The 27019-nt window shown below is 40.2% G+C and overlaps 1 protein-coding gene across 1 annotated transcript; it reads right to left on the bottom strand.

The window, feature by feature from the left end:
• Positions 1 to 16924: 16924 nt before the first annotated feature.
• LOC139196105 (uncharacterized) lies at positions 16925 to 17638 on the bottom strand. Its single transcript, XM_070821766.1, has 2 exons — positions 17392 to 17638; positions 16925 to 17193 (listed from the first exon to the last, which is right to left on the bottom strand). The coding sequence occupies exons 1-2, from the start codon at positions 17636 to 17638 to the stop codon at positions 16925 to 16927; spliced, it is 516 nt and encodes a 171-aa protein (XP_070677867.1).
• Between the last annotated feature and the right edge of the window lie 9381 nt (positions 17639 to 27019).

Below are 27019 nucleotides of genomic sequence, written 5' to 3' on the forward strand. Positions count from 1 at the left end.
TGCTCCAAGAATCGTCAACTGTCAGATCTTTCCCGATACCCTGACAAGTCCAACATAAGATATTCACTACGATTATGAAGACCCCTAGTAGGTGGGCTCCGCTTGGTCCATTCTAGACCTTGGGTTCTTCTTCACACGGTACAAACCTTCATCAAATATCTCCAAAGTCTCATCATTCTCCTCACGGCTTCCTTTGGCTCCCCCTCTCATAACCGCCTCAATTATGGGTAACAGGTTAAAAGGATCAGAGTCCTGGGACAATAACCTATCCCCTAAACCTGCACCCACCACCTCCATCTTTTGTAGTGTACCTGATAGCCATTCTTGCTCCACCATAATGGGAACGTTTAAATCGATATAATGGCTAGGCTGTAAAACCTCATTGCTTACACCCACGACCACCCCTTCTTTTGGATGATTCTTCAATACTATCGACCTTGTCTCAAGTGCAATCACACCTTCTGGACCAATAAGACTAGCATTGAACGCTCTATCGTGTTCCAACCTTTAACGTTCATTCTCCTCCACCTCCTTAGCTCGACATTCATCTTGATTAACACCAACATTATCAAACTATCACTTCCAAGTTGATGATGAAGTCAATCCATTCCGCTCCCTTGATCGCCTATGCATGTCCCCAAACCCTAACCTTAACTGCTGACATCTCTCCAGAAGCCAGTTCCCCCTCAAATCATACTTCACATCAAGTCTCGTGAACGCATACATAGTTTCCATATCGGCATTTGAAGCCATCTCACCAAGTATCTCATCCTTACACCACCTAGTAACATGCCTCATCTTGCCACAAATGAGACAATAATTAGGCAACTCCTCATAATGGAAGTTGTTTGTACCATACTTGACTAGTCCTGAAATTACTTAGCACCGGTCAACGTTATACCGTCAAGGACCCATAAGAGTTTCCTTCCAACCAATAGGCCAATCACAGTGCGGCATGTGTCAACATCAGAAGCCAATCATAGCACGACACGTGTCAGCATCAGAAGCCAATCACAACACGACACATGTCAATGTCAAAACAAAGCTAGAAACTCTCTTCTATAAAAGGAGATCGTTCTCCCATAATATATCTGAATGTCATTTGTATTAAATCATTCACTAGTACTCACAAAAGGAGAGCTTGAACCTATGTACTTATGTAAACCCTTCATAATTAATGAGAACTCCTCTACTCCGTGGACGTAGCCAATCTAGGTGAACCACGTACATCTTGTGTTTGCTTCCCTGTCTCTATCCATTTACATACTTATCCACACTAGTGACCGGAGCAATCTAGCGAAGGTCACAAACCTAACACTTTCTGTTGTACCAAAGTCCTCACTGATTTTATGCATCAACATTTGGCGCCGTCTGTGGGAACGACACTTATTCCCACTATCTTCAGCTTTGTTAAGTTGGTTTCCACCATTCGTACACTCTCTTTTAACTAGGCATTCCTTTCCAACATATGGAGCAAAGGAAGCCACAACACACAGAATGACACCCTTCTTGCACCTGGTGCGAAGCAACGAAAGAAGGAACAAAAAAAGTTTGCTCTTCAGGCTAAAGTCGATGAGCTGGAGGCTCAGAACAATAAGATAGCGATGAAGAATGAGATCTTCCAAGAGCAGTATGAGAAGGTCTTCGAGATGCTCCACGAGGCTAGATATACTAAAACACACGAGCTTATAACCCCTGTGGAAGTCAACCATCAATTGGGTGCCCCCTAACACGGAGGGTCATTTGCCCTCGACATGGATATTCCTGTTAAGGAGCGACCTATTCATCGAAATGGCGACCAACATGAGACTTCTCTCAACCCAGCTGCTTCGTCCTGAAGTAGAAGGAGTGGAGGAAGGCACATCCTTACAGAAGGAGTGCAAGGATCGAAAGTCATCTTTCGTGACTATCGAGACTTCCTAAAGCAACGTCGAGATAATCCCATCCATGTAAGCTCGAAGATCAATGACCTAAGGGTCTCTGAAAGACTCGGTTCCCTCCCATGTCCCAAGCCGGCTACCAATTTGGGGAGGCAACAAGTCCTAGAGAAACACGAAGGTATAGGGGACTCAGAGATGTTCCGACAGACATACCTTGGAAGTCAGTACGGCGAGTCCAGGGAAAAATCACATTCTCTTGATTAAACCTTCCAACTTCCAAGAGGAGATGGAGATTTACGAAAGAAAGCTCCAGTGGTACATGACTCCACCCAGGACCCTCTTGTCCTACAGCTCTTTAAGGAAGTAAACAAGTTGAAGGCAGAACGACAAGCTGAGATACCTGATTGGAACCAACCTAGGCCTAGCCCTCTTACAAGGAGGATCCTTGACAACCCTTCTAAGCAAAGACAAAGCACAAGCTTGGCTTGCAACTCTATACTGGAAAGGAGGACACGATTGAACACCTTATCCTTTTTTAGTCCACTATGGCATACCGGATGCACACCGACGAAGGGCGATGTCTTCTCTTCCCCTCCACCCTCTCTGGCGGAGCTCTAAACTGGTATTGCCATCTTCCACCTGAGATGGTAGACTTATTTGAGGAATTGAGGAAACTGTTTATTTCTCAACAAATTTTCCAGACCGATTGCTTACACTCTGCGGATGACTTATACACCATTCGCCAGAAGCCAGACGAGTCATTATGTATGTATGCTAGCCGCTTTAGCCATGAGTATTCCCGTTGTATTGAGGCAAACGACAAGATTGCCTTCAAAGCCTTCACGACAGGCCTACATGACTGTTTCTTTAAGTACATGATCAATGCCAACACTTAGAAGACTTACTTTAAGGTGATGGTGCAGGCTTACAACCATGCCTCCGTTGAGGCAAGGACATATCAAGGGAAACCCCCCACAGCCACCCCTTATCAGCAAGTAGGGAGTGGAAGCCAGATCCAACCAAATGAAAAAACCTCAACCTTCCAAACGGCAGGTGGTGCCTCCTCTTGCCTTACTTAATACTTTGCCAAGTTAACAGACATATCAATCTCAGGGCAAAAGGAAAGATTTCCATCCTTACCAGTCCCATTTTAGTAAAAAGAGTAAGGGACACTATCGCGATAACCAAGGGTATCGGTTTGATAATGCCCGCCCCTAGGCAGCCAACACAGTGGGCCAAACACGTGTCAAGACAGGCCCTACCCCGAGGTATAAGACAAACACGTCTTTGAACGCCATATGTGTGGCCCTTTACCCCAGCATAGCACACCTGATACCGAAGCGAATGTCGAGGCAGTCGGGTTACAAGCCCACGATGAACACGGGCACATTTTGCTGCTACCATGAACATAACGGCCATGACGATGAGAAATGTATCACCCTTCGTGATCATATTGAAGCTTTGGCGCGTGAAAGAAAAATTGATCGATTCCTCCTTCACCCTTCAAGGGATAACTGTAACCAACTCCAAGTGAATGTGATTTATTCCATAAGCGGTGGCACACCCATATCTGAATCTTCCAATAGGACCATGAAAAACAGCGAACGAGCTTTAAGGCCTGGCCACCAAGTGTTTCACGTGGAAGACATCAAGGGAGGAAAGTATCAAAAGCCTAATTGGGATCCAATATGTTTCTACCCTGAGAAAGAAAGAGGTATCATTTACCCTCACAATGACTCACTGATCGTGGAGGCTCACATAGCCAACTTTGAAGTAAGATGAATCCTGGTAGACACGGGGGCTTCGGTCAATATAATGTTTGCTGAAGCTTTCAGGGCACTTAATGTAGCTGAACATTTGCTCAATCACTCGATTTCTCCTCTAATAAGCTTCTCCGGTGATATCATGCAACCTATAGGGAGCATACACTTACCTTTCACCATTGGTACAGTCCCTTACACAGCTACCATTACCATTAACTTCTTGGTAGTTGATTGCCCAATGACATACAATGTCATATTTGGACGCACATGTATCAATGATCTCAAGGCCATGGTATCAACACATATGTTGTTGATGAAATTTCCAACCCTCTATGGCAATGGTTACATCAGAGGAGATCAACTTAGGGCACGATCATGTTATAACACTTCGGTCCAGCAACAACACCTGCCTGTGCCCAAGGAAACCTTTTCTATACATGACCAAGTCATAAAGAGAAGCCCGGATGAAGCCAACTTGGATCTTCATGGTGGCAACAGTCAACCCGACGATCCTCGAGATGACTCTTTCACCCAGCAAGCATAACCCGTTGAAGAGTTGAAGAAGGTTTCTATATCAAAAGATTATCCAGATCGCATGGTGAAGATTGGCACCACCTTGTCACCACCCATTCGGTTGGCATTAATCTTTTTTTTGCAAGAGAACACTGAGGTCTTCGCCTGGTCATACGAGGACATGCCAGGCATCTATCCCGATATCATATGTCATCGCTTAAGCATTGACCCCAAGACCAAGCCGGTGAGACAGAAGCGAAGATCTTATGACGCTGAACGATACGAAGCAATGAAGGTAGAAGTTGAAAAACTCAAAGGCATAGGCTTCGTCCGCGAAGTCAATTACCCAACATGGGTAGCAAATGTGGTCCTTGTTAAGAAAAATCTGACCAAAGAAAGTCTCTTGCTCCAAAAGGTCTTGTGGAGAATGTGTGTCGACTACACCGAAATAAACAAAGGATGCCTGAAGGTTAGCTTTCCTCTTCCTCTCATTGACAGACTTATAGACTCTACGGCAGGGTGTGAACTCCTGAGCTTCATGGATGCTCATTCAGGATACAACCAAATCCTCATGAACCCTCCGAACCAAGAACACACATCCTTCATTACTGACAGGGGACTATATTGCTATAAAGTCATGCCCTTTGACCTAAAGAATGCAAGAGCGACTTATTAGAGACTTGTCAATTCAATGTTCGCCAAACAGATTGGGAAGAGCATGGAAGTTTATGTTGATGATATGTTAGTCAAGAGTAAACATGCTGACCAACACATCGCTAACTTATCTGAAACTTTCACCATTCTGAAGAGGTATCGAATGAGGCTGAATGATGTGAAAATTAAGTTGACACACAAATTAAACCCTATTGATGACAATTGTAGTATTAAGCAAGTAGGGATCGTTCTAAACCGGGGATTAACTAGGGATGCTAATCAACACAAATAAGACTCAAAAACACTAAACTAGACTCTATAGACTCAAAACTAACTCAAAACACTCAAAACAGCAAGAAACAATAAAAAAGACTCAATTCTAGACCTAACAAGTGATTTGGACGAAAAAAGAACTTAAAAGACTTAAACAACTAAAAGAAAACAGATTTTGACTCTAAAAACAAGACTTAAAACAAAGGGGTTTTATTTTGACGAAATTGAAATTTAAAACAGAAACTTTGAAAACAAACTTAAGAAAAACGAATTTTGATGAAAAAGAATGGTGAAAGGCTAGTTAGAGGATTCCTTCTCCACACATGACATATGCATACAAATCGATTTCCAATTATTCTTTCGACAAACCATGAATGACAATGCCCCAAATTAATTGTATTGAACTAATTAATTCTCAGATTTCCCTAGATTCATTGAATTGAATGGATAACGCATCACAACCAAATTATTCTTTATCAAGTTCCCTAACTATGGAATATGCATGATAGAAATACTTAACAAAGATCATTAAATTCAATGGAAAGCATAAGCATTGACGAGGCATTCATAACTATGAAAAGCATGTTACTCTTGCCTAGGATTTACTTAACACAATCGTGACTAGCGACTTTTACTACTCATGAATATAAGTTCATAACGATTAGGTGAAATTCCCTTATACTCTAGCATCAAATTCATGCATGCAAACTAAGTATGCATCCCTAATTAACACACAAGAACAAGTTCTTAATAAAATCGATAAGTAAACCACATCCACAATTCATGAAACAATAACTGGATGAAATAAATTCATATAAAACATATAATCATGGCTTCGAATTCACCTCTAACTATAAAGAAATTAGTTCATCATGTTCACAAATAAACAAAGATAACTTGAATTAAACATTGAAAATAAAAGATGGAAAACACCTAGAAACGCTCCAACACTCCCAAAGGCTTAGGCATAGGCTCGGCACCAGGTAGCTCATTCTCCTTCCTTGCAATACTCACGGCACAATGAGGGATGTATGGTGAATGATGTAGTGAATTGTGGTAGAGGGATGGTGATTGATTTGTGCGGCAAGGGTTGGTATTTATAGGCTGGAATACATGTCAAAATCCCTAAGGATTTGGATAGGTTTCTGAAATTAAAGTAGAACAAGGATTATGTAACCAAAACCCAAGTGGAATGGGTTAAATCAATCAGAAAACCAAGGGGGATTAGGTTAGAAAGGTGTGGCACTAATTCCTACAAGGAGAGGGATACATTTGGCCTAAATCAAGAGGGAAAAGGATTGAGATTTCAGGTTCTAGAGCTTCTAGACGAAGGGGAAGGCGCCAGATTTTTAGGTGCTTCTAGAAAAGATGTTTTAGCACCAATTTAGGGGTTCTAGAATAAACACACGAAAATAGCTTAAAACACTATAATAGACACAAACAAACTATGAAAATGCAAGAAAACAAGCTAACTAAGTTGCATAAATATGCTCGTATCATTGAACCCTAACAAATGTGCCTTCGGCGTAGGCTCTGACAAATTCTTAGGCTTCATGATAAGCCAACGAGGCATTGAGGCTAATCCATAGAAGATCAAAGCAATCCTCGACATAAAGGAACCGGTAACTTCAAAAGACATCCAGAGCCTTACTAGCAAGGTGGCTGCCTTAACTAGGTTCATCTCTAAGGCCACAGACATATGTGCTCCTTTCTTCACAGCACTTAAGGGAAGTAAGAAGTACATTACATGGACTGAAGTACATTACATGGATTGATGAATGTGCCGAGGTATTCAAGAACCTCAAAGATTACATGAGTAAAGCCCCTCTGCTCTCCAAAACCTGAGGTTAATGACACTTTCATTATCTATTTGTTTGTATCAGCTTCAGCAGTAAGTTTCGTTCTCATTCGAAAAGATGGTAATGTCGAATGAACTGTCTACTACGCTAGCAAGGCCTTATAAGATGCAGAGACATGATACTCCAACATTGAGAAATTGGCTCTAACATTGGTCATGTCTGCTGGAAAACTTCGCCCTTACTTCCAAGCACACTCCATCATCGTGTTTACCAATCATCTTCTTCGACAGATACTCCAAAGTCCTAAAACTTTAGGGTAAATGATAAAATGGGCGATAGCATTGGGTGAGTTTGACATCTTCTACCAACCAAAGCCAGCTGAGAAGGGCCAAGCAGTGGCAGACTTCATCGCCGACTTCACATATCCTGTTGACATTATTTCTACGCCTAAATAAGTGGTTTCATTACCCTCGGAAGCTCAGAAAATAGAACCAACAGCCCGAACATGGAGTTTATATGTTGATGGCTCGTCCAACCAACAGGGTTGTGGAGCAGGACTAGTCCTTACGACCCTTGACAAAGTGGCGATGGAGTATGCTCATCGTTTTAAATTCAAGGCGGTGAACAATGAGGCCGAATATGAAGCCTTCCTAGCAGGCTTATGTTTGGCCAAACACCTTGGGGTTAAACGAATTGATATCTTCAATGACTCCTAATTGGTGGTTAACCAGGTCACCAACAACTTTGACGCTAAGGAAAGCTCCATGGCAACATATCTGACACAAACACAATTGTTGCTCAAGCACTTCCACTACCAGATCACCTAAATTCCTTAAGCGGCAAACAGTCATGCAGATGATTTGGCTCGCCTTGCCTTAGTGGTGGAAGACAAGATTGGGAGAAAAATTCAGGTCGAATTGTTGGTAGCACCAAGCACCATGGCTGCGGAAGTGTGCAACTTACAACAGGGGGATAGTTGGATTACCCCAATTTATAGATTCCTTACTCATGGCACCCTTTCAAATGACAAAGTCCAAGCTAAGCAGAATTGATACAAGGCTACCCGTTACTTAATCATTAATGACCAACTTTACAAGCGGGGTTTTAACCTACCATACCTAAGATGCCTTACGCCCGCAGAGGTGGAAATTGTCATTCGGGAAATACATGAAGAAGTCTGCGGAGATCATGCTGGATCTCGATCCCTAGCACACAAGGCTTTTCGCCAAGGATATTACTGGCCAACACTCCACCAAGATGCCATCAGAATATCTCGCTCATGTGATAAGTGTCAATGCTACGCAACTATTCCTCACTCCATTTCCGAGCCGCTCACTCCTATGATCAGCCCTTGGCCCTTGGTCCAATGGTGACTTGATTTGATCGGCCCAATGCTTGCAAGGAAAGGTAAGGTCCGCTATGCAATCGTTGCAGTTGACTACTTCATAAAGTCGGGTGAAGTAGAACCCTTGACAACCATTATTGAGGAAAAAATAGAAGACTTCATATGGAATAACATCCTTTGTAGATTTGGCATTCTCAATGCGATAGTCACTGACAATGGGCGACAGTTCGACAACAATAAGTTCAGGATGTTCTACTCTAAGTTCAACATCAACTTATGTTTTGCCTTCCTAGCTCATCCCCAGTCTAATGGACAAGTCAAAGTCATCAACAAAATAATCAAGCAAACTTTGAAAACCAGCTTGGACAAGGCTAAAGGTTGTTGGCCAGAATTTGTACCTCAAGTTCTTTGGTCATACCGTACTACAATGTGCCTTGATACCTTGCCCCTATTCTTACCAACCAGATGATGAAATGTACAACCCGTACTCTCCTTCATACCACCAACCAGGTAATGAAATGTACAACCCGTACTCTAATATCATTTGGCAACTTGCCACTCATGCCACCAACCAGGTGAAGAAGGAACTCATCTTCATGCCACCAACCAGGTGATGAAATGTACAACCCGTACTCTAATATCATTTGGCAACTTGCCATCCATGCCACCAACCAGGTGATGAAATGTACAACCCGTACTCTCATTCATGCCACCAACCAGGTGATGAAATGTACAACTCGTACTCTAATATCATTTGGCAACTTGTCACTCATGCTACCAACCAGGTGAAAAAGGAACTCATCTTCATGCCACCAACCAGGTGATGAAATGTACAACCCGTACTCTAATATCATTTGGCAACTTGCCATTCATGTCACCAACCAGGTGAAGAAGGAACTCATCCTCGTGCCACCAACCAGGTGAGGAAATGTGATGAAAGGTGATGAAGGAACTCACTTTCGTACCACCAACCAAGTGATGAAAGCAACTCACCATTCATTCCACCTACCAGAAGAGAGTGGTACAACTTGTACATATGAACTCCTAGCATTCATAAATAATAAAAAACCCTCAAGCTCAACAACTCAACTAGGGGAGCACTTATGCCCAACAAGAGTTATAGTCACCAACAAAGTCTTATTGCAAGCCAACAACAACTTTAGTGCATGGTATACAAAGATCAAGTTATTCAGCTCTCTTGCATCTGCTTCAGACATTTCCCCTCTGTAACAATGCAAACACTACAACTCGTAGAAAGCTTCACACACTCTTGATCAAGACAGTGTGAAGCAAAACCAATTTATGGTGCCAACAAGAGCTTCATCAAAGGAGTTCAACCACAATTCTCAAAAGCTTCACACACTTTTAATCAAGACAGTGTGAAGCAAAACCAATTTATGGTGCCAACAACAGCTTCATCAATGGAGGGCAACCACAATTCTTAAAAGCTTCACACACTCTTAATCAAGACAGTGTGAAGCAAAACCAATTTATGGTGCCAACAAAAACTTCATCAATGAAGGGCAACCACAATTCTCAAAAGCTTCACACACTATTGATCAAGACAGTGTGAAGCAAAACCAATTTATGGTGCTAACAAGAGCTTCATCAAAGGAGTTCAACCACAATTCTCAAAAGCTTCACACACTCTTGATCAAGACAATGTAAAGCAAAACCAATTTATGATGCCAACAAGAGCTTCATCAATGGAGGGCAACCACAATTCTCAAAAGCTTCACACACTCTTGATCAAGAAAGGGTGAAGCAAAACCAATTCATGGTGCCAACAAAAGCTTCATCAATGAAGGGCAACTACAACTCGTAGAAAGCTTCACACACTCTTGATCAAGACTGTTCGAAGCAAATTCAATTTATATGGTTTGTCCAAACCTTCGACTACTACAAGGTGTGGCTTGCATCACAATCTCTAGCTCAACAGTGTGAAAGCAAAATTTGTATATGTTGTCTTTCCCACATTTTCAAATTTCTAGTTTCCCAAAAAAAAAAAAAAAGCTTCATCAATGGAGGACAACTACAATTCTCAAAAGGTCAAGATAGTGTGAAGCAAAATCAATTCATGGTACCCAACAAAGCTTCACCTCAAAAGCTTCACCAACAAAAGCTTCATCAATGAAAGACAACTACAAATTCTCAAAAGCTTCACACTATCATGATTAAGATAGTGTGAAGCAAAATCAATTCATGGTACCCAACAAAAGCTTCAACTCCAAAGCTTCACGTACAAAGCTTCAACTCCAAAGCTTTACCTACAAAAGCTTCAACACAAAAGCTTCACCCACAAAAGCTTCACCCACAATAACTTCACCTACAAAAGCTTCACCCATAAAAGCTTCACCAACAAAAGCTTCACCCACAACAAAAACTTCACCCACAACAAAAGCTTCACCCACAACAAAAACTTCACCCACAAAAGCTTTACCTACAAAAGCTTCACCAACAAAAGCTTCACCTACAAAAGCTTCACCCACAAAAGCTTCACCCACCACAAAAGCTTCACCTACAAAAGCTTCACCAACAAAAGCTTCACCCACCACAAAAGCTTCACCCACAAATGCTTCACCTACAAAGGCTTCACACTATCTTGATCAAGATAGTGTGAAGCAAAATCAATTCATGGTACCCAACAAAGCTTCAACCTTAAAGTTTCACCTACAAAGCTTCAACACCAAAACTTCACCTACAAAACTTCAATATATATATATATATATATATATATATATTTTCGAAAATTCGAAAATTAAAAAATTAAAAAACAAAATTCGAAAATTCGACAAAAAAAAAAAAAAAAAAGCCTAGGCCTCCTCTTCTTTGGGCCTAACAACTTTCATAACAAATATATATGAAGGAGGAGTTTTGGGCTACCACTTAGAAAGGAAATGCCTCATTCGTCAACTCCCTTGACCGGAGACTTGGGGGACTTCTACCATATGCTACTGCATCTTGATACTCGGAAGTCTCACGACCATTCAGTGACTTGGATTTTTCAAGTCTCCAACCGAGAAGTTTTCCTCACTCAGGAAATTAAGGGAGCATTACCTCACCATACATGCTTCACTCACAAAGCTTCAACATACAAGCTTCAACAAAAAAAAAAAACTCAAAGAACTTAGTGAAGAAGGCCTTGGTGTATTTAACACAATACGTTGAAATGAAGCAAAGCTTGTTTATTGATATCTCCGCCAAGTTACAAATATGTACATATACATGAATCAAAATAGACAAACAAGAAGGAGTCTTTACAAAGGTTGCTCAGAAAAAGTCTCAGCAGTCTGCAGAGTCCTAGAAAGAGGAGGCATCAGAGGGTGATTATTCAAAGCCTCAGTACTAGGCAGAACCCCAAAAGGAGGAGGCACCGAAGGTTGATCATTTGGAGCTTTATTACGCAGTACAACCCCAGAAGACGAAGGCAATAAATGCCTTTCAAACAAACCCTCAAACGTCTGATGATCAAGTAAAATCTGACCATCAGATTCCTGTAGCTGGTCGAGCTTCCTCTTCATGTTTGTAGCATAGTCATGTGCGAGCCTGTGCAACTGTTTATTCTCATGCTTGAGCCTCCTGATCTCCTGTTTGAGACTTATCACTTCAGCCGCCAATGATTCAACTTGGTGGGTTCGAGCAAATAGGCGTTGGGCCATAGTAGACACAAAACCTATTCACTGAACACTGAGAGCCAAAGAATCCTTAACAGCTAACTCATCAGACCGTTTGGAAAGTAGTTTGTTATCTTTGGGAGTAAGAAGATTCCTAGGCACCACCGCAGCTGTCAGATCATTCTTCATTCCAGAGTCCCCAACAGTAAGAGAACCAGTAGGGGATAAGAATGATGGGCGCCATATGTTGTCTTGAGAGGGCATGACTGCCTCTTCACCAAAGTTCAAGTCAAAACGACGGTTAGATGGGCCAGACATTCTCAGAAATGATGAAGGAGAAATGAGGTGTAATAAATCTCTGAAGTATAAAAATAAGAGGAAAGTTCCTACAAGCAATAACTCTCTGAACGTACTTCTTGCACACAATTGGTGGCCCTATAAAAGAAAAGGCAACAGGGCTGTTGGTTCAAAAATCAAAGAGGCACCACTATCAGGATTTCAAGAAACAGATTTTCCTGAGTAAAATATATCGATAATCCCCACACGCAACATCAGCTTCTCGGGTACCACATATAACTTTGCCAAAGATCTCTGACAAAGTTTAGACACATAAATTTTGAAGGTCCAACTACCCTACTATTACCCACAAGGGTAAAGGAACAACACAAATGCTTGATAACTGGAAAGTCTCTATATCTGTCAACCTCTGTGCTCCGTGGCAAGGTAGACTGGAAAAAATGCCCAACCTTTACTCACATTCGAGAAAACACTCCCAACAAGTTGTTTGCTAAAAAATTGAAGAGGCACAACTCTTCGAATCTCGAGAGCCAAACTCCTAACAGGATTACTTGCTTAAAAATCGAAGAGGCATTGCCCTCTGAATCTCGAGAGCCAGACTCCCAACAGGATTACTTGCTCAAAAATTGAAGAGGCACATCTCTCCGAATCTCGAGAGCCAGACTCCCAACAGGATTACTTGCTCAAAAATCGAAAAGGCATCGCTTTCCGAATCTCAAAAGCTAGACTCCCAACAGGATTTCTTTCTCAAAAATCGAAGAGGCACTATTCTTCGAATCTCGAGAGCCAGATCCCCGACAGGATTGCTTGTTTGAAAACCGAAGAGGCACCGCTCTCCGAACTTCGAGAGCTAGATTTCCTTGGATAAAGCTTGTTTGCAATCTTCACACGCAACATCAGCTTTCTAAATACCACAGACCACTTTTTTAAAGTGCTCTGACAAAGTTAAAACACATGAATCTTGCAGCTCCCACTACATTGCTATGATCGAGAAGGGTAAAGGAACAGCGTTACCACTCGTTGTTGGGATAATTCCTATATATGTCGACCTTCATCCTCCACAGCCAGGCAGACCTACAAATAAAAAAAATGCTCAACTTTTTTTCACATCTGAGAAGGTATTCTCTGTAGAGTCTCTCGAAATACTTAGCTTCTTTCCCTTCCGATAATACCTCTGCAAACAAGCCACACCAGAGCAAGAGTATCTTATATCATCAGGGTTAAAAGCAAGAGTATCTCATATCATGCTTTTTCCCTGTCTTTTCCTTTGGCCTTGTTCTTACCTGCAATACAAGAAGAAAAAGAGTAATCAGCCAGCACTTAGAATCAAGCTTCCAGTCAGGAACTAACTACCTAGAACCCCTTGCCTGATTACTTACCTGGCATTGCTCTCGAGTACTCATCATCAACATCTTATGCTTCCAAAGAAGATACCACATCTGCTTGAGGAACAGATAGGGCAAGTGAGAAGGATACAAGGAAGCATGTGGAGACAAGCGTAACAGAACACGTGCCGATACATCCACTACTTTGTCAACAACAAAAGTATCCCATATCATTAGGGTCGAACGTACTCCAGATTTGATGGACTTGTTTTGACCCTCAAATTCTGAGTTGGCCTTATACTTTGGAGGAAACCAGAAAACCTTCCAGCCCAGTTCAAGAATAAGCATGTGGAAAGTTATTTCTTCAAAAGCAAAAGTATCTCATATCATCTCTTCTCCATTTGCTTCTCCTTATCCTTGTTGCTGTTTATGACACAAGGAGAAGGAGAACAATCAACCGAAATCTAAAGTCGAACATTAGATCCAGGTTACTTACTTGGAGCTCTAATTGCTTACCTTGTCTTTCACCTCTTTCGGCACATCTCCTAGCTCGGCGACTTGGGGAACTCCTACTACATGGTTTGTATCACGCTTGACCAAGCTTGAAACTACAAGTAAGCTTCAAATCAAATTGATACATTACCATGTACATCTCTACCGGTTAAAGATACCACCCCTGGATTGAGGAAAAGTACTTCCAGAGAAGATACTACATCTACCTATGAGACAGATAAGGTAAGTGAAGACGATATCACACTTCGATACTTAAAAGTTTCGTGATTACTCAGCGGCTTGGATCTTGCAAGTCCCCAACTGAGGAGCTTCCCTCACTCGGGAACTTAGGGGAGCATTGTTTGTACCATACTTGACCAATCCTGAAACTACGGAGCACCGGTTAACGTTATACCATCAAGGACCCATAAGAGTTTCCCTCCAACCAGAAGGCCAATCACAGCGCGACACGTGTCGACATCAGAAGCCAATCATAGTGCGACACGTGTCAACATCAGAAGCCAATCACAACACGACATGTGTCAATGTCAAAACAAAGTTAGAAACTCTCTTCTATAAAAGGATTTCATTCTCCCACAATATTTTTGAATGTCATTTGTATTAAATCATTCACTCGTACTCACAAAATGAGAGCTTAAACCTATGTACTTGTGTAAACCGTTCACAATTAATGAGAACTCCTTTACTCCATGGACGTAGCCAATCTGGGTGAACCACGTACATCTTGTGTTTGCTTCCCTGTCTCTATCCATTTACATACTTATCCACACTAGTGACCAGAGCAATCTAGAGAAGGTCACAAACTTAACACTTTCTGTTGTACCAAAGTCTTCACTGATTTTGTGCATCAACAAAAGTCAATCTATATCTCCCCATCATCTGGAAACTCCACATTCCTTCCCCGCATAAGAGGCTCTCGAACAGTGAAGGAAAGCTTCACATGTAGGAATCTACCAATGCAGTCTCGACCATCATCTTCGTCCACCTTGATCACTTTGCCAATCAAACCCCTAATTGCAGAGGCTACTACCTTCGTCATATTCATTAAGGGGAACATTCTGTATTTGCACCCATATTGAAGCGAGATAAAGAGGCTCAGCCCACCTACGATGGTGAGCACCGTCAATAACTACTACCAAATCATCTTGAAATAGCCACGGCTTCTCCACCTCTAGTACCCTACTCATGTCACGATGACCAATGAAATGAGCCATCAATCGAGCCCCACCCAAAGCTAGAAATCTTCCATTGCTTAAACCCCTTAAGGATCCATGTATCAACAAAGAGATGCTGCCTATGCATTCTGAATAGCAGCTACCACCAATAGAGCATCACCTTCCATCTGTACCTATTCCTTACTCCATCATCGAGCAAACATAGCTGCTGCCTATGCAGCAGCAGCTTTTGCATGCATTGCCGAACCAATCCCATACTCTTGAACCACCATTGCAGCCATGAAACCTCCAGTGGAATTTCGAACGACAACCCTAATACCCCTAAACAAACCATTATCCTCCCAAGCAGCATCGAAGTTACACTTTATCCAACCAAAATTCGGGTGTTTTCACTTCTGAACATGAACCGTTGATTTGTGCGGTTGAACCTTATTCCATTTCTTGAATTCCGACAGCCACGTTTGAGCTTTAAGTTAGACATCCAGGGGGGATACATCAACACCATTCCATAGAAACTCATTGTGTACCTTCCATACACTTCACACTAACACAAGAATCAACTCAAAATTGTCCTTAGTTACTGTTTTTACCATATTGATCAACTACCCACCAAAACCTTCCTCTACCCTAGCAGCTGCTCAAGGGTACTGTAACCAAATAACAGCTACTCGAGGGCACTGTAACAAAGCATGCTCAACTGTCTCAGCCTCTTTATTGTAGAACCCACAAATATCCTTTGTAAGAATTCGTCTATTCTTCAAATTCACCTTCGATGGCAATGCATTCATACACCCATACCAAACAAAAATTTTCACTTTCCCCCAGGCCTTGGCACGCCACAAAGCTTTCCATAAAAATTTTGTCTACTCATTTAGTGTAGATCCAACCGGTTCCCCTCCGCCCAGACCATGACATGTTCGTGCCACAAGGTAAGCACTTTTCGTTGTAAATATACCCTTAGGTTCTTTAGTCCAGATCATGGAATCCGCTAACTAAAAAAACTCAATGGGATACTCAAAATCAAGCTTGCTTCCTCCTCTATAAACTAACTATGAATTAGACTTGTATTCCACCGTATACCATCATTGTCCACCATCAAGGAGTGCACAGTAAGAGATGGGTGGACTTCGCCAGGTCTTGGACTAAGCACTTTAAAGAAATTCTCCCTTGGCAACCAGCTATCCCCCCATATATGTATACTCAAACCGTCTCCAACCCTCCACCAAGCACCCCTATGAATAATAATCCTTGAAGCTGCCACACTTTTCCAGCAATGAGAAAAATTAGGTGAAGCTTGGGCTTGCATAAATTATGGGATAGTATCTATTTTTAAAAATATGAGCAACCAGAGAGTTAGGGAATTGAATTAATCTCCACCCTTGCTTAGCCAGCAATGCCAAATTGAAAGCATATAAATCCTTAAATCCCAGGCCACCCTCACTTTTGGGTTTTCACAAATTTTTCCACTTCATCCAATAAATTCGATGCTTACCCGCTTCTTTGCTCCACCAAAATTGAGCTACCATTTGGTTCAACTCATCACAAAAAGACTTAGGTAACAAGAACATCTGCATCGAATACAATGGGATTCCTTGAGCTACTTTTTTTTAACAAAATTTCTTTACCCGCACTACTGAACAAAGAGCCTCGCCATCCATTCAACTTCTTCCACATACGGTCCTTAATATATGCAAAAGTCTTTTTCTTTGACCGACCCACAAAAATCGGTAAACCAAGATACCGGTCATGATAATCCACCCTTTCCATTCCAAGTTAATCGAAAAGCAATTGCGAGTCTATAATCGTTAGGTTTCTACTAAAGGCCATACTGCTTTTGGCAAGATTCACAGCCTGTTCAGACGCCAGTTCAAAAGTTCGTAACAACTCCTTCACCTGTATGCATTCCTGGAGAGAACTCCTAGCAAAGATAAAGCTATCATCCGCAAAAAGAAGATGATGAACACTTGAGGCCTCCTTACAAACCTTGACACCTTGAATTCGACTTTGTGTTTCCCATGAATCATATAATGCTGATGGTCCCTCTACACATAAAACAAACAAAAACGGAGACAACGGATCACCTTGTCGAATGCCATGTTTTGGTTATACAAAACCCACCGTCTCCTTATTTAGCTTGAAGGAATATGATACTGTAGTAACATAGATCATTATCCAGTGAATCCATTCCTCTACAAACCTTAGCCTCCTCATCATTTGCTTCAAAAAACTCCACTCAATACGATCATACACTTTGCTGATATCCAATTTCAATACCATCACCCCATTCCCCCCATTATTCTTCCTATGCATATAATGAGCGATCTCTGAAGCTACCAAACAATTATTGGATATTAGTCGGCCTGGAATAAAGGCACTTTGGAACGGCGAGACAACCTCCGACAATATGATTTTCAACCTGGTAGTGAGAACCTTAGAACAAATCTTGTAAATCACATTACAAAGATTAATTGGCTGAAGCTGAGTCATTGAAGTAGGATCAATTTTCTTCAGTATCAACGTAACATGCTGTTTGGGCCTAAAATATTATTTTGGGACGAGCGTAGAGTCATTCTCAGCCCAGTAGCATTTATCTAGAATTTTCTTGTGGGCCGTCTAGTTAAGGCCGGTCGAATCCTATTGCGAGGAGAATTAGTTTAGATAAAGATGAAGTAGTCGACTTCTAGTGCAGCAATGAGTATTAAAGTTAAAGATGCTTAGGATCAGGAAATGAATTTAGTTTGTTATGGATCTTGGTTCAAAGTCCTATTGGAGTTAGGACTGGCCGAAACCTAATTAGATTGGGTTGAGGAGTTCTAATCCGAGTATATTTCTACTTCGGTTATGAGGGGGTTTTGCTGCTATAAATAGAGAAGAAAGTGCATCATTCAAGGCCCCTTTCAAATCAACACACAAATTGCCTTGCGCAAAGCTTCTCAACAATCTTTGAGATTTTATCTTCTTCCCATTTCTTCCCGCTAACACGTCTTCAGTTTGGATAAACAACATTGTCACGGAAATAGCTGACATCTTTAGTTTGGATAGACAGCTCTGGAGCTGTAGAATCAGTCGATCGAGAAGCAACTTCAGTTTGGATAGACATCATTGCTTCAAGGTTGACTGGTTGTTTATCTAAGTCTTGGTCGACAAGGTTTTCCCAATCCTTGTTAGCAGAGGTCATCTCATCAGCATTCTCAACGAAGTGAGATGTTACAGGTTATTAGGCGACATATTGAAAGTCGAGTTTTATGTTATGGTTGGATATTCACAAGTATCTTTTAGAGTTCGTCATTCCGACAGTCGAACCACATTTACCATCAAGACAATTATCTCATTCGAGTATTTATGTCTATATAATCTGGTGCCAGTTCGGTGTGCTTATACTCTTATGAATATAATCACCGTGACCAAACCCGGCGTTGACGGTCCATTAACTTCGCAAGATTAGCAGCCTTATCTTTAGGCTTTAGAACCCAAAGGTTGAGATGTGTGTTCCTTCCTCGGGTGCAATCGCAAGATCGAGAAGTTAGCAATGCTCCTAAACACGACATTATCATATTCTACTCCTCGGGCGAGTTGGCACGCCCTGCACATAATCGAATGATGTAATTAGCATATTAGTTACTCAGCTTGCACACCACGTAGGCTTGGTAGTTTTAGGGTCAACATTTTGGCATGCCCAATGGGACCCAGTGCTAAAGTTATGAAGTTCATGACCATTGAGACACGGTTAGTAAAAAAGAAAACAGTCATGGGAAAGTTGACGAATAATCTTCCAGTCTAAAACCTAGGACAAGATGGCTTGTCATAGGCACATAATCCTTCTGCTGCCGTGACACTTAAAGCCACAGGTGCAACACGCCGAGAAAAGGAAACTAATTTCGGTGGTCAGGCTCGTGATGCAAAAATCCCCACCAAAATGACAAAAGGTATTTTTGTTGAAGGATTAATGGAGGATTGTGACAAGGATGGTGGTGAGGCCTTTGATCAACCAATTAGATCATTTCTTCAACGACGACTTGAAAAACAATCTCGGCAATTTGAACAAATGTTCAACCGAGAACTAAAAAGCATACTTGAAGAAATGCACGATAATAGAGTTGTACATAATAGATTGCTCGAAGTTCTGGTTAGTAAAATCCATGACATTGGACTCGTTAATCGATCCAGGCAGCCTCTTCTAAGGATTAATCCTCTGCCAATGATATAAGCCAAGACTAGGTCTGCTGGACTATAAATGATTGACTTGGAAAAAAGAAGTGGATCAAGCAGTAAATCGGACAAATTTGATCAATGAGCAAAAACGGCGTCTGTTGATATAATCGTGGTCTAGGGAATGATTGATTCGGCATTGAAAAAGGGGCTGAAGTTTCCAAAATTCATTTACTCATATCCAGCCTTTGTAGAAAGGTTTGAGTATCCCAAGGGATTTAAAATTACGGAATTCAGCCTTTTCGCTGGAGAGTCATCCTTGTCGTCTTTAGAACACGTGGCTCGATTCACTGCTCAATGTGGGGACGTCAACAGTTATTTCCATAATCTACGACTGTTCGATTTGTTGTTAACCGACTCAACATTCGCATGGTATATCAACCTCCCACCCAACTCTATCCAAAGCTGGGAAGAATTAGTCAAGAAATTTCTTGAACAATTCTATCGACTTGGGATGGACGTGCCAGTATCTTCTTTGGCCAGGATGGCTGAAGCCTCTGACGAGTCACCAATGGAATATCTTACAAGGTTTACGTCAGCCAGAAATTGGTACCGAGTACGTCTCCCTAAAGTCGAGTTCATTAGGCTTGCCTTAAACGGCTTCGATGTGGAGTATTAAAAGAAATTCTTGGGGGAAAATTTTTTAGATATGTACGAACTGGCTCAACATGTCGAGCAATATGATTACTTGCTTTGAGAAGAGAAGATCTCCAAGTCATCGACCCGAGGGACAATCTACAAGAACCCAATGGTAAGTTATGCTTTGACCGAACGTGAGGAATCTCAATATGCCAATATAGATGCGGTTAAGATAGTCTTTGACAAACCATACGTGTGCAAAGCATTGGATCATGTCAGCTCTAAAGATGTCAAAACCCGCTTAGCTTCTGCGAAAGCCACCGTCAAGACATCAAAGGTCTATACCTTCGACATCACCAAGGCCAACGCTATCTTTGATGTTACTCGCAAAAATTGTCAAGCTTTGGCTAGGGTATAATATTCCCAAAGCCGAAGATTTGAAAGGAAAGACGTATTGTAAGTACCATAACTTGAATAAGCATACAACAAATAATAATGTCGTATTTTACAATGCCATTCAGAGCTAGATCGACAATGGCAATCTTAAGTTTCCAGAGAAACAAATGATCGTTGACGCTAATCTTTTCCCTACGGTGATGGTAAGCATGGTAGATGCTCATCTACCTATGCATAAATGAAAAGGGAAGGCAGAGTTTGATACAACACAATTCATCCTTAAGCAGAACTCTCAGCCACGATTGAAGATTGATTTATTTTCAAATAAGCCACCTAAATACTTTTCAGGACCAGCTATTATCGAGTCAATGTCGGACTCCAGCGGAGAAGAAATTGACAGGCCTATGGTGTTATGTAGTCGGTGCAAAGCAAACGTCATCTTGACTGAGCTGAAGGAAAAGCCACTGCGGGTTGAAATATCGCAATAGACACCCACAATTTCGGTAACATCTTAAAAAATGCTCGGTGCAGGCCAACGCCATAAAGTTTTTGATAGGCTTGGCCCTCAAGTACTGGGTAAGAAGCCATCTACAGCCAGATGACGCCTTGATTTCGATGAGCCATTTTACAATGAGGAGTATTATGCGAGCAACTCTAACATCTCAAGTTCACCAGCAAACTAGCACACCTTCAAGCCACCTGAACCACACGACTAGCATTGGTACAGCTACAACTCCTCTATTGGTATGTATACTGCGTTGTCCAAATCACAAAAATGTCAGCGCCAAAGAATAGATTGTATGACTCAGCTCAGACTATCTCAGCTCCCAAATGGCAACCGAAAGAAACGATCGGTAGTGAAGATGACTAACAACCTCTAGCAATCATGACCGAATTATTTCAAGGAAAAAAGGTAGTTGATCATGATTTTGAAACTATAATTCAAGAATCCGAGAAGTGAATCAAACTTTTTCTTCGGCCTGGAGAAATAAAAGCTCACCTTCAACATTTCTGGAAGAAAGCCGAAAGCAAACTTCCCCTGCTACCTCCATAAGAACTGTTAATTAAAGTCAAATGGAATCTCCACCCACTGTTTCTCAGGGAAGCTTTAGAGTACATGCGAAAATTTCACAAGAAGCATTTGGCAAATGACTTGTACGGCCTACCAAAAGCATGCCAAGAGGCTCTTGATCTGGCGCTGACTTACCCCAATGCCGAACAAATCATTCAAAAGACCACGGATCTAGCAATGAAGGCTAGGTTCCAGCATATAAGTGAGGCTCGAGTTCTCGGCTTTGAGGTAGACCCATATACCGATATCGATCTTACTGACCTCCTCTTCTCCCTTGAAGACCTCTATTATTTACTGAAGGATTTATTTTGAAAAACATGTTCATTTGAGCAACATCATATGGCATGCAATTAACAATTAAAGGCGGAATCATGCTTGCATGTACTCAAAAAACAAAACATTACCATGAAATTCAAAGCCTAGTAGATTGGTGAACCAATAATCAACTCAAAACAAAGTGAGTTGAAATTATTACCTTTGTAGATTCCTCTTTGCATAAGCAAAGGCTAATCACCCAAAGAGATAGGGCCTTCATTCCTTGCTTCTTAGATCCATGGATTTGGATGGAAAATTAGGTTTCTCAAAGTTCCCAAAATAGGGAACCTCTAAGTCTCTTCACCAAGGTTTGATTGTAGAAGAAATGAGTGACCTTGGAGTAGTAGGATTGCTAGATGTACCCTCCAAGGTGTTGGCCTCTTTAGAGAGAAAATGGAGAGACAATTCTCACCAATTTTCCCCAAAATAAACCCTTAATCACTTAATGAATATTTAGTTATAAAGTCATTTATATAGTCACTTCTTTAAGTGACCTAAATAACCAAAACCCTAATTCATCACACTATGGCTTGCCATTTAGGGGATTTTGGGCTTTTGGGCTTTAATGAATCTTCATTCATTAAATTGTCATACAACTTAAGTTAATGGGCTTGACGTTCGAAGCCCATTGGGCCTTAAGGTCCAAAACTATCCCGAAGTCTTTAACGAACTTATTCGTTTGATTAATTAACATATTAATTAATCCTTGCCATAAATAAATGATTAAACCATTTAATCATTCTTACTCATTTCCGTTTAATCTTCAATCTCCACCTTTTATGGTGTGCGATCCATTAGGTTCCTTTTAGCGAGGTAGTGGGCGATTAAAACCATTTTACATCGATTGTGAATTGAAACTATTTTCAATTCTCCCTTTAGTGATTACACACGTTTAGGGCTTCCACAAACCATGAGTGACACCTAGCAGCATATCATGGTTACCCAAGCTAATCAGAAGAGGATAGAGAACCTATTCAGTTTGGGATTACAAATGCAATACGGTCCTTCTCTAATCTAATACTCTTGACCACATTGTTTGGTATGATAGTTTATTTATTCATGTCTACTATCCAATGTGATTCGTGTGCTTATATGATTTCCTTGAATGTGATTTGGAACGCATTCCCTAATCTCATTCATACTCTGGCCAGAGATTCCAAATCATATCATAGAGTATTCTCCCTCAACTGTTTGAAGGTTAGAGATCCCTTGTTGCGCATTCACTTGTCTCCATAGCTAAGTGGCTTAACCCCAACGATGCCGTGGACACCCCGAGGGGGTGACTTTGACATAATCAAAGATCAAGGACTTAACCACAAGACAACTGTGATGCCTCAGGTCAAAGGACTACTTTGCATTATCCCAACCATGAGTTCTCATGTGACATGGAATATAAGAACTCTTCGTTGATCACGTTCAGTGAACTCATTCTCTATTGAGCACCTACGTACTTGTCTTGATGTCACACACACCAATGACTCGAGACTAATCACTCTCCCTGAGAGAAGACATAGTACGTACTGATCTTAACGGACTGTCAACGCCCAATTGACAATCCTATGATCAGGAACGTTTAGGATGTGTCTACGAAAGAATGGTCTCATGAATCTAACTTCATTAGATTACATTCTCCCAATCACATATTCCTTGGACTTTATCGTTTAAGCATATAACATTTATATGAGACGGCTCAAACAATAATGTATGCCCTTTATATGTAAAACTAGATTAGTTTAACATGTGAAATGTCCGTAAAGTATCATCACATGATTGGCTTTAGGGCACATTTCCAACAATCTCCCACTTGCACTAGAGCCAATCAGCTTGGTCATCTTGATGATACCTCTTCTGTAGTCATTTCATAAATAGCTGAATAGTAGGCCTAGGCAGTGGATATCTATGTGTGTTATCCACAGAAGCAACCTTGAGAATAACGACGTCACCATTATACATGATTCTCAATCATGTGGTTCAGTCTCTCATTTGTGTTCGGATCTTGATGAGACCTTGATTCCCAGGCTTGAGCTATCGCCCCATTAGTGTCATACACTTTCTGGTTGGAATCGAATAGAGAGTTCATAAATGAACTTTCCCATCCAAACAACATTGTTGTAAACTTCTATATGGCAATATATCTTGCATTCATAATGGAACACACTAAAGTCATTACTTTAATGTTTCCATCCAAATATCTCTTTAGTCATAATAAAGAGATATTTGTTTATCTCTTCATTCATAATGAAGAAACATCCAATGATGGATCAGATTCATAATCTAATACATTTACGCTTCCATTACGTTACTCTAATTCTTCCTCATTCTTTGAGGAATCTATCCTTAAGTTTTTCTTAAATACTTAAGGACTCACTTGACAGTTGTCACGGTTCTGATCCTGGGCTTGCACTGATATCGTCTTGTACCGTTCTAGGTACAACTCATATCAATGTTTTTCATACAATATGAAATACATAAATCACCTTTCTGCTTATGCATAAAGGATTCAATTTACGCATTATTTCTATGGGAGTCAAAGGGTACGTTCCCTTTGAGAAGGGCAACTTGCTAGTCTCACAATCGTCCTTCTTATTGAAGTTTATCATCATATGAGAAACTTCCTAGCATCCATTGTCTATTATTAGGGATTGATATAATCCAATTATATCATGAAATATATCATTATAGATTTCCATCCCATGTATATAGACTATATCTCCCATATACATTCTATCTTCATATAATGTATTAAAGTCATAACTTTAACGAAGAAGTATTCTTTTCATTTCCAAAATTAATATATCATATATACTTAAATTTTAGGAACATGATTAACTCCCACTAATCTTTTGTAAAACTCGTAAACAAAAGATTCATTTACATCTTGATGAGAAATCAAACGATTTGATCCTTTTTCCTCATAAAATGCAAATAGCTCCCACTAACTTGCTAAGATCCATGATGGATGGATCTCTACAACTTACATGTCTTGTGATTTATAGTTTTGGACATATATTATCAAGACTATCTTAATAATGGTTTCGGAAACCCATATTATGTCAAAACATTGAATCACCATTTTAGTTGTAGCTAGCAATCTTCGAATTAATTGAAACCAAGCCTATCTCAAAGATGGTTTCTTCAAAGTCAACCATTCTCTTTGATTGTAGTTACCTTAAGCTACCAATTAGCTATGAAGGTTTCATTATTTCGAGTCAAATGGTACTTTACCATTTCCTTGAGTATATATCGTATATGCACTCAATGTAGTCATAAGGATTTTCATTCTTATCGACTACCTTGGAGCTTGTGGTATAGGAATTAGGTTGTTATATTTGTTGATTACTATCTTGTCTCTCAAAGAACCCATTCTTTGAGTTCTATCTCTCGTTCATTTGCTTTTAAGCAAATCACATTGTAGAATTACAATGAACTACCCAACAAAACAACATTTGTTAGTTGGTTTATAGAAGCGATATCCAAAAGTTATTTTAAGGATATCCTACAAGATTGTTATCAAACAAATATTGCTTATTAGCACACAACCCCAAATCTTTAACATGCTTAAGATTTGTCTTTCTTTTCCAACTACATCTTATGGAGTCATGAAAATATTGGAAGATCTTCTCATCGACAATCATATTGTTTTAGAAGTATATATCCTATATATGGGTAATAGATAACATTTAACGAACTAAATCTTATTCAAGTTCGTTCTTCTCCTAATGGAGAAATACGTTATCTTATGATGCTATTTTCCTTGATATCTTTCAAGGAAACTCATGTAAAGTGTTACCTTTCCTTGGATCAAATCTAAGGAGGTAAATACTTTAGATATCTTACTCATCTATTTACATTTCTTGAATTCTTTGAAACCTTTTGCAAAGTATTCGGACTTGTGTTTATTCAAAATAAACTATAGTCCAACCGAGAGTGATCTTCGGTGAATGTCATATAACATGAGTAGTATTATGTTGTGGACAAGTGCCACTAACATCTAAGTGAATTAACCTCAACAACTTTGTGATTCTTTCTTCTTTCCAAAAGAATAAAGATTCGAACATTTCGCCTCTATACAATTTTAACAAGAAGGTATTGGATCCGGATCTAACGATCCAAAACATCCTTGTTTCACCAACTCGTAACTTATGTTTTAGAGGTATCACAATTTAGTTGGGATTAGTCACTACCTTGCAACCTTTTGGGTTTTAAGCATCATTATATTCTAAACAGTTAACACTACCATATCATCTCTACTATAGAGACAATCAATTAGATTACTATAATCCAATTTCTTTGGTAGTTCATATGAGGAAGTAAGTACTATCTGCTTTCGCAGAGATCTATATCTTATTCACGTTCCGTATGTGAAGCACCTTTTCTTCTCTCATATATCTTCTACTTCTTATTAGTCACACTTTTACAACGATTTGTAAAACATAGTTACTAATACGGAATCATACATTCAAGTAGAAGAACCAACTGTTTTGAACTATTCAAGAACATTTTACAACACCTTCGAAAGGTGTGTTCTTGACACTTGCAAGACATTTCTTGCAAATACCCCTTCCAATGTCCATCCTTTCATAAAGAAAGTTTGTTCCCTTGGAGTTATTTATCTTCTTTATTTGACTTTCACCTTTGACTACATTAGTCATGGTCCCTAAACTCCCACTATCTCTCTTGAAACCTTTTTCAATTGTGTTATACACATCAAACAATTTGGAGAGTATGTGGTTATTGTTCATTACATAGTTTACCATAAACTTAGTGAACCATTAGGATAGGGAAACAAAGGTGAAGTCCTTGCCTAGTTTCCGTCTCGTTAAGTGGTTTAACACTTCAACACTTAATGATTCAAAATCATCATAAGTCCATGTTAATGGACTATTTTTGTCAACCAACCATTATGTTCTAAACATAATTACAAACTTTCAAGAGTTGTACAAGGCAACTCTCATTTCTTCATACAACAATTTGTAAGTGAAGAATCATGGCACATAAAGTGTCCATGCCCTTGTGCTTACTTCTCAAGTTCTTTGTTCAATTAACAAAGAAATAAGCACTAAGTGTTTGTATTGACTAAGGGTTGTTCAAAGCAACTCTTATTTCTTCATACAACAATTTGTAATTGAAGAATTATGACATTAAAAGTGTTGTCCTCTCTATGATAGACCTTTTCTAACATATTCTTCTAATGATACATTATCAATAGGAAGATTGTGAGGATGAGACTACTTAGGTACATTTACAAGCCATTAAAGACAATCTATGGTTTTGTAGTACCAAGTCCGTAAACTAAA

Source organism: Malus domestica, chromosome 05, assembly GCF_042453785.1.
Source record: "Malus domestica chromosome 05, GDT2T_hap1".
Classification (NCBI taxonomy): Eukaryota; Viridiplantae; Streptophyta; class Magnoliopsida; order Rosales; family Rosaceae; genus Malus; species Malus domestica.